At 41.3% G+C, this 9,778-nt stretch overlaps 1 protein-coding gene across 1 annotated transcript; it reads right to left on the minus strand.

Annotated features, from left to right (window-relative positions):
• Positions 1–3,918: 3,918 nt before the first annotated feature.
• On the minus strand, positions 3,919–9,405 carry LOC141739240 (serpin B11-like). The gene is made up of 7 exons (XM_074576096.1): positions 9,238–9,405; positions 8,660–8,722; positions 7,868–7,996; positions 6,483–6,600; positions 5,976–6,118; positions 5,072–5,239; positions 3,919–4,904 (listed from the first exon to the last, which is right to left on the minus strand). Exons 1-7 carry the CDS (start codon positions 9,403–9,405, stop codon positions 4,500–4,502), a joined length of 1,194 nt encoding a protein of 397 aa, XP_074432197.1. The 3' UTR covers positions 3,919–4,499.
• Positions 9,406–9,778: the final 373 nt, after the last annotated feature.

Raw genomic sequence — 9,778 nt, forward strand, 5'->3', positions numbered from 1 at the left:
GTAGGACTCCTCCAGGGAGTAGTCTGTCACTGCACACCCTTGGGTTTAACTTGTATTTTTTTCTACACTGAATCTTAGTGCAAAAGTGGTTGCAGAAGCAGCCTGTGAGTAGGTGAAAAATTTGATCAGAATGAGCTATCCACATGCAGCAGACAAGTGCTCTTTTGTAAAATAGGGCATTGGATCTGAAGAAATCAGGTGCTTCTCCTGAAATTCAAAAGCTAGGAGAGTCATAAAGTAAGACAAAGGGGTTAAAATCTGCTCCATATAGAAAGAGGTCACCAAGGACTCTGCTGCCCTTTGTGTCTAAACCACTTCATGGTGTTTGCCCCTCTTCACCAATGTTGACGTAATCAAAGAAATATTAAGCAGCAGGAAAAAAAGCATCTCTTCACAGCATTTCTCTGTCCAGATTTTTACATTTAATTTCTTATTGTTGCTCAGCAACCATTGTGAGTGTTTGGGAGTAATGTTTGCTTATGGTTTGGGTGGCCTGTCCATCTGCGTCACGCTTAGCAGAGGCTATACTGGCATCTCTCAATGACGTTAAATGAACTGAAATGTGGCCAAAGAAGTCCCACTTACGGGATTTCAGATGCTTTTTATTCAGTCGCTGTATTTTCTGTGCTGGAGACGATCAGCTCTGTGTGATGCGCACACAGTCTGAGGCAAACCATCATTAGTATTAGTGCTAGCACTTTTAAGACAACCAGCACCTTGTATTAAACCTCTCAGAGAGTCAGTGTGTCAGGCCTGGGGTAAAGTTAATGCCTAACATGGCCTTTCCCCTTCAGACCCCATAGTGGCTGGTATTTCAATGCGTATTTTGTTTGCACAGCAACCCAAGGTGAACCCAGGCCAAGCACATCCACCAGTCCTCTATGCCCCTTGACTGCTGGTTGGCTTTAGCAATAAGTCAAATGGTTATAAAAAAGCAGTATTAAACCGGTGACTTTTTTTTCTGCTGCACACGCTTGCCAAAAAGAAGGGAAGAGGCTTGCGCGGTTGCCACTCCTTGGGTAGCTGGATCTCACTCCCTGCAGCCATGTCACGCTCCGGGTGCTCTCTGGCAAGCGGTGCTGCTCTTTGCCTGGGGCACACAGCTGCCGAGTAGCTCATCCGTGCCACCTCTGAAGGGACCTAAGTTTAACAACGCTTTCTTCTTTTTCTTTACAGAATTAGCTCCCATAAATGGCATTCAAAACAATACATTACAGAGTCTGAGTGCCTTTTTTACTGGGATCATGAGAAACCAGGACTTCCTGGTATAAAACCTTCTACCAGTTATATTTGAAGGAAATAAGCACTAGTCTTCATACGGGAAAAAAAGTATTACTCAAAACTGCTCTCCTTGGCTTTTTCAGTGACAACCCAAAAATCTTCCTCTGCCCTTCTTGTCCATCCATTGCAAATCTTTTGAAGATACAATAACAATCATGCTACACATAGGCACTAAGAAACAGTTTAGAGGAAAGCAAAATGTCAGAAAAAACTGAGAACTGCAATATCAGAGAGATTAGAGTCCAGTGGAAAGTTGAATATATAATTCGAGAGTTAGTCAGTAATCAGACCATGGAAAGACACAGATCTGTCTAGTGTGGGTCAAATGGGCGTCATCTTTCCATTGATGCAAATAGTATTTGACTTCTTTTTCTTTGCTTTCTGGCAGTGTATGGGTGCGTACGCTGTGAGGTATGCTGGCATGGTTCAACAGGTTGTGCAGCAACACTCAGCAGCAAGCCTGTCCCTGGGGAAGATGCAGTGAGATGCCCTTCAGGATCGTGTCTGCCCCAGGCACCACTTGGAGTCTCCAGCTTCCTCTGCTCTGCAGGCTCCCTTGTTTGGCATTGCACATTTACAAGCTACAGTTCCCCACAGGACCAGCACTCGCTGCCAGGGTAGAGGGTGTACCTTGTATTTTTAAGTAAATATCTCTGATTTTGCGGGAGCACGGCCCTCTGCACTAGGAGCTGCTACCACTACACTAGCAGCGGGAGGCTACTTTCCAGCTCCTGATTGTTTTCACCACATTTTTTAGTTGGCTTATAAATTAAGACGGCAATTAGAAAAAATATTGTGTGAAGAGAAAACAGGGCCTTTTTTATTTATACTGTATTTTGTTCCTGGTTTCAAAATGATCTAGATATCTCTGGAGCAAGTTTAAAAAAAAAAAAAAAAAAGAAAAAAAAGAAAACAACCAACAAACCAAAGATCACAAGTAACTGTTTGTGCTGTAGTAAGCTAAGTAACAATCCTTGTTTCAGCCACAGCTTCTCCTTTGCTCACACAGAGAATTCCTTTTCCCGTTGTGAGACTTGTGTTCTTCAGGATAATATTTTACAGCACTTGCCTTATCACGTATGCCATTAGTTGGTTTTCTTTTAGATTTTATCTGAAAATATATGGGTCTGATTGTGCAAGCTAATACATTCTAACACTGTTCACGTCACTTTTTTTTTTTTAAACGTAAATAACTTATCTTTGAGACAAACCAGATATACACAAAATACTGATGGCAGTCGTTGAAAAACATGCATGGCTATTTTTTGCATACGTTATTCATCAGAAGAGCTCACAGCCTGTGTTTGGTGTTCCCTTCTCCTACCCACTAATTGACATGAAAACTGTGACTCTACTGGTAATTTTACTATTTCAGGCTGTATTTCAAACAGAAAATGCAGCCATGTGAGACAGCTCCATAGACTATGCTTTATTTAGCAGTGGTATTTGTGTTGAGTACTGTAATTTACTGTAATTTTTCCCGCATATCTCAGCATTTTGGAAGAGCCCTTTGAATTCGCAGTTCTGAAATGGCACTGGTATGCTCCCAGCGTTTACCTTCTTCCCATCAGTGAGCAACAGGAAAAGCAGAGTGAGTCATCAAAGAGGTGGAATATTTTTCCTTTAAAAGCAAGTACTTTTCATGTGTCTGTGGATTTTGGACATTGCCTGCTGTCAAACTGCGCAGGCTGCTCTCCTCTCTGCAATCCCTCTGCTATGTCTTCCCACCGCTTACTCCGCAACATCCAGGAGGTGGTTTAGGGAACTAGGTCATCAGCAAGCAAATTAACTTTACGAAATTTTTTCCTCTTGATTTAGGTCCTGGAGAACTGCTCATCACCAGGTCCGGCAAGTAATAGTGGTGGCGTAAGGGAGAGAGCAGGAACACATGCGACGAAGGAGATAAGGGGAGCAGCATCCCCCTCCTCAATGGCATGAGACTGGCTCAGCCACGTCCTAAAACTGTGCTCTTAGTTCCCTGATAAAATCAAATGCAAGAAAGAAGCAGGAGGTGAACTCAGTGTTTAACTATCCTAATGCCAAGTTGTCCAGTGCCTAAGCTTAGCACAATGAGTATTTTAAAATGAAAGGTAGACTTCAGTGTCAGTTAGACACTTTTGAAAGGATTACCATTATTTTTACCTGCTATATTAGACTATTCCTCTGTCCACTTAATTCTGCAGACTACTACATTTAGTATTTAGTTTGCAGTGATTTTATGATAAATGGAACAAATACAGGCTACTCATCTGAGTACCATCTGAATACAATAGTTTACTGATGAGGAATAAAACAGATGCAACAAGAAACTCATGCTATCAGAGGCACAAAGAAAGAGAGATGGGTTTTTTTGACAAGCAAGAATGGCTGATCACAGCTTAAAGTTTTTTGTGGGAATTAATTGTATAACTCACAGCCATTGCAGAGCAGACCTTGTCAGAAAAGGCCTTCCATTATTCTGAAACCCTGTTTTTATTACATGGAAGCTTATGAAAAAGTTGGGGAACTTTCTAGCACATAGAGGGTTTCTCACAGGAAAAAATAACAAATGGGTCTGCCCTGCTTGAGAACAAGCAAGATTACACCAGAAAAATCTCCTGCTTTCTCTTCTCTCTGAGAACAAATCCTGAGACCCTCATTCCAGCTTGAACCATTACCCGTGATCGTTTAAAGGTGGGGTCCCACAGCTTTACTACTCACGATGCCACACTACAAAGTGGCATTCTCCTTGAGACCTATGCAGAGTTTGGGTAGGTAAAGCTAAAAGCAACCGGGTACCTGAGTTTATCCTTTTAATGCAGATAGATCCCTGTCCTCCTGTATCCTTTATGTGGCAGGATCTATCACTTGTCTTTAGGGCACTAAAATCATGGGTTTATTGGAGACATACTACATTAGGAAAGGATCAAAATAAGATCTTCTATGCAGATGTCTCTAGAGGCCTCTTTGGCAAATATCACGTAGTGTATTTTAAGATAGATGTCATTTTAGTGAGGCCTCCTAAAAGTAAAACATGCCTGAAGTTGATGTTAGAAGGGAAATGGTTAATGTTTTTTAGGTTTTTATCTCTAATTTGTCTCTGATCAGATAGTCTTTTTTTACAGCAAATTAACACATTAGGATAAAACCTAGTGAAAATGTGCGCATCTTTTGTCCTCAGTGCTTGCCAATGCAGATGTTAGTGGGGAGAAAGATCTAATTTCCAAAATAACCTCAACTTAAGGGGAGGAATATCTTCCAAAGAAGAGAATGGTGTTGGTTGGGTTGTGTCTGATGAAGAAGAGGAATGGATGGTCAGCTTTGAACTCGTAAGAAACTGGATGACACAGAGGCACTGCAACAAGACCCGTGGCACTAACGGCTTCAGTGCCCTCTTCGTTGACTTCCACAAATGACTTCTGGATGGCTTTGGACACAACTAAACCATCTTTCCTAGAGATTCCTGACAAATCAGCTTTTCCCCAGTCAAAAACATTCATCACTCCCATCTCCTGGAGAGCTGTGTTCAGAACGTAACTTTCCTCCATCTTGAACTGGGGCAGGTACACCTTCACTCTCAGCTGTTGCATCCTATCCGAGCTGGTCCATCCTGCTAGTTTCTCATACGTGAGGGTGCATTCAAGCTGTAAGGTGGTATTGATAATAATGATTAACATCATAATGAACAGAAGGAAGAGAATATAAGGTTCAGTTTTTCCTGCTTGTCTTCTGACCACACTGGAGCAACGTTAAAGTATTGCTGTCTTTGCAGCCTCCTACGTATGCTACTATAGAGAAAAAGAAGTATTACCTGTTCTAGGCCAGTAAAGTCCTCACAGACAACTTCCGGAAGAAGAATGAACATGCTCAGTTCATTATTAAAGTATGGGAGCTCTATCACATTCATTTTCAGTTCCTCTATGAAGGCCATGTTAAAATAACCTTCTTGAAACATCATCTGCACTGTCCTTTTCTCATTCTGGAGCGCATGAAACATATTAAGCAGAAAATACAGAAATATAGAAATGATCACTCTGGTTGTAATTGGTTTCAGTATTGAGATTAGAGTTCAATCCAGAAAACATTATTTACACTGGTCATGGGTTTAATGTACTTGTAGCATTGATGTATTCCTCCCTCTTAACTGTAGTTGTGATTAAGTTATCCATTTTAGAAGCAAAAAAACTACTTTTCCATTTCTACATGCCAGATTACTTTACTTACAACTCCCTTGTTATGTCATTCTTTTTTCTGGCACGTCAGATGAGGAGACTGATGCATCTATGAATCTAAATTCTTCATGAATAATGTCTACATTCTCCTGAGATAATTTGTCTTTATCTCATTTTTTCCTGAGAACAAACACTGTTCTACTAGTAATAGTAGCAGAGGAACAGAATCCTCACATTCAGTCCCAAAAGCAGACTGGTTTTGAAACAGCATCCTTAGCTGCAAAATACCCAACAAAGTTAGTGAATGTGCTCAGTGGCTTTGAACCAACCAGGATCTCAGCTGCACGAGAGCCACTTCTGATGGGAAACAGTTACATATTTGGTTATCAAACTGGAGAGAAGATGCAGCTTTCCATTGTTCTAGCTGAAGACCACTGTTTTGTCTTGGGATAATAGAGAGGAAGAAAGCTCCCATCTCTTGTCATAGGAGACTGACATTTGATTTCTATCCCCCAGCTGTTTCAGTTCCTGCTCATACTGTACCTTGTTCAGTCGGAAAAATGTTTCCTTGGTGTCTTCTTTCTTAAATTCTACCGCCCACTTTCCTTTAAAATATATAGCATTCACCAGGACAAGTACAGTGGAGGGATCAATAAACCCAGTAGCAAATACGTCTTTGATTTTACCTTTAAAAATAATGAATTAAGAAGTATTAATACCTTGTTCAGGCAACCAGCTGCATTTGACTATTAATAATTACTCCTGTAAATATGAAAAGTAGTATAATGCTGTCAGACAAATTACAAAAAGTTTATGTACAGCTTTTGAAGACAGGAACTCAAAGCATTTTCCTACTTCTTCCTACATTTAGGTCCTATTGAGCAAAACAATGCAGTAAGTGTTTAATATATAAAAATATACAAATATTTTTAAAAATATATTAAAAAGGTTGAAACTGAAATTCCTAGACATGGTATTCCTAACATCCAGACACGATATTCTTAACTGGTTGGACTGCAAACCAGACAACCTGCACATATTCTTCTTTACCTTTTGTCTCATTTTCCACCCAGAAGTTAATCTTCTCTCTGGCCTCTTCCTCAGTGTATTTAAAATTGACTGCTTCCAGTTCTGCTCGATAGAATTTCTTTGTGGAATCCAAGTATTGCTGGGAAGTGCAAATGACAGAATTTTATCACAACATGATGATTTTTATAACAATGATAATTTCATTGCTTCAAGGTAATTCCATGAAGTATGGAATGAGTAAAACACGCAGGTATTAAAAAATTCATTGAATGAACTCAAGCATGCAATTTTTAGAGAGCTTGTTTATAACAACACATATTTGCAATTATATTTTTCTGTATTTTCAAGCTGTACTGAACAGCAGAAATGTCTCATCATAGCAAGAAAAAAAAAAAGACCAAAACTTAGTACTTTTCTTTAAGTTTATATATCATTGTTATGCTGCCCATTTTCCCCCAACCACCAAATGAAGAAGGTTGCCTTATTTTGAACAAGTAACCACGTTGATATTATCACAATGTGATAATGTGTGTTTGTGCGTATGTATTTATTCTGTGTAGATATATACACTGTAAAACTTATAACTTGTATTAAGTATAAAACTTTTCCAGGCTACTCGTCACCTTTTTCTGGCTCTGAAAATCTCTCTTTACTTACAGTGTGGTTTTGGAAGCAAGGTAAAATCTTGACTTGACAAGAGAAAGGTGGTTACAGAGATAAAAGAGCGCTGTTCCTAGCAATACTCTTACAAACACCTTAGGTCTGGTTTGCTGAGGAAATTGTTTGTACGCACTTGCATACAAATTGCCTGGGCTGTCGATGTTCCACAGGAACGTTCTGAGATGGCCAATTCCACTTAAATTAGACTAATGGACAAAAACCTCAAAGTTGCTACTTTTCTTTGTTTGAAAAGGCAGCAGGGATCAGAGAGTCCCGTACTCGCATAGACTCTGACGGGAAGGTGGAAGAGTGAGTACAATCATTTTATTAGAAACAAAAAAGACACTGGGGGAGAAAAAAAGTCTTCTGCTGGCCACAGAGCTTCATTCCTTGGATAGAAATGACACAGCAAGCACCAGCTGTATTAGACATTGGGTGTGCGTGGCAAGGATATATTGACAGTGACTAATCCTATCATATTTTCTGGTATGCCCAGGGAAAGATGTTACTGTAGATCTGTTTCTTTATATAAAAGCTTTTAAGTCACAGTTTCCCAGTGCTCTGCTGTTCCCAATGTCTACCGCGGGGCAATTGAGATGTAAAGGCTCCCTGACTGCAAGGGCGGTGGAGTGCAGTCATTTGACAGCACTGTTGTGTTTCATTTCCCTTCATATTTTATGATGGAAGAAATTCTGCTGAGCTCACAACTCCCAGGAGTTTCTAAAATGGACACCACGGCCACTCACCTGGAAGAACGGATACGTGATTTCTCCAAAGAGCCTGTTGGCAATGGTGAGAGAGCAGCCTGGTCTGGGTTCACTGACTGCAGCCAACAGAGCCTGGAACTGGGAATGGACTCCTCCAGCTTCTTCGCACTTCAAACAGGAAAACGGAAGTTTCACGGAAGGCTTGAGCTTTCCTATGCAAAGCTGGACCTGAGAGTGACTTGCAGCCTCTGTCTCTATGAGAAGCCTGGCTCCACACAGTTGGAATAAACGCATGAGGACGCCACCTCCAACTCCCCCGGAACCAGGTGCACAGAATGGCAACATGATTCCCCTTCAGGCCACTGCTAGTCCACCTCCGAATCACATTGTATCCTACAGTGATGGCTCGGTGCACACTGAGCAAAAGTCTGCTGGCTTGGAGCCTGGTAGGAGCAAGCTCCAAGGTGCCTTTGGTATGCCCTGTAGACAAACCTCTGCGGGTGGCAACTTAAGGAATTACCACATTTTATTTTAGTTTATAGCTTCTGAACAGTTTATATAGTTACGGTTTTTCAGTTTAGTTATTCACGTTTAGTTTATCACTGCTGTTTTGGTTAGAACCCTGTAATGAGAAGGCCTAGCTGTTGAAATGTGTGATCTCAAAAGGCCCCTTAAATAGCTATCAAAAGAGCAGTAATAAGCAGGTCTGCAAATCTATGCGGAGAGGCTGCTCAGCCCTGCTGTGCTTTCTGAGTAAGTGAGGGTTTGCAAGGAAAAGGGCTGACAAACCGGCCCCTGTTGCTTCATCTCAGAGCTGCGACTGTGCCTTACCTTCTCAGAAGGGTATTGGTTTCCCTGGCTTGCACTGCTCAAAACTTCACTGAAATGAAATACCTGCAACATAAACGTTAGGTGAATGCAGCTGAGTGATGGTACCTCAAAGCTAAAATAGGCTGTTACAAGCCTATCCCAAAACACAGCCAGACACAGCCAATGGGGAAAGTCCAGTTTGTCCTTTATCATCTTTATCATGAGATCCTTGCAAGTGAAGAAGTTTTTGTAGAGGGTGAACTCATGAAAACTTTGAAATCTTTCTTCTTGTGAAAGAAGACTGGGTATTCAGAGAAGGCAGAAGACCACATCACAAGGAGCCACTGCTTCTTAGCCCTGGACAGTGGAGCAATACCTCCAAAACACTTTCTTTAGCATTGATGTATTCATTGATCAATTACTATAATAGTGTTTAGCCTGGAAAAGTTTGGTATTAGGAATAGCAAAAGAGAGGGTTTTTTAAAGGGCATTCTGTGTACATCACTCATTCGGATGCTTAGGAATTCTATTAGACGTTACTATCAGCCTCTTGACTCTTATCTTGCCACCATCCCCTTTCCAGAGCAAAGGAAACCCACCTCCTCAATCTGTTTGAGTGTGTTGCCCCTGGCGCCAAGGACAACCATCCCAAAGGCAGCTGAGAGACTTAGCGGGGAGAAGAAAATGTTTTCATTTCTTTTTATTTTGCTCAGTTCTCTGAAAAAGTCAAGACAGAACTTGGCATTGGCTGCACTGAGAGAGCACATTGTGGCACTGCGATCGCCTGCAACAAGGGAAACAAAGTTTTATTCTTCTCATCCTTACACCTACTAAGCTTAGATGCCTTGGTAGAGCACAGTAAGGTTTTCTGCAGTAGCATGGCTGAATTGCTCGGCACTTCACGGAAGATTTCTGACTCACCACATCTGGGATTTCACAGTGAACTTCAGATTGAAGCAACTCATCTGAAAACCAGCACCCTGAATGGCAGGAGAAGCACGTTTTCAGAAACAGTGTTCTGAGTTCAGCTGTTTCTCCAGCTCAAGCAACAGCTATACTTAGCACTAACCTTGTCCTAACCACACACCCAGCTCACTTTATGTCCTGATCTTTCTCGCCTTGAGTGCTCCAGGCATAGCA

Source organism: Larus michahellis, chromosome 2 (assembly GCF_964199755.1).
Source record: "Larus michahellis chromosome 2, bLarMic1.1, whole genome shotgun sequence".
NCBI lineage: Eukaryota > Metazoa > Chordata > Aves > Charadriiformes > Laridae > Larus > Larus michahellis.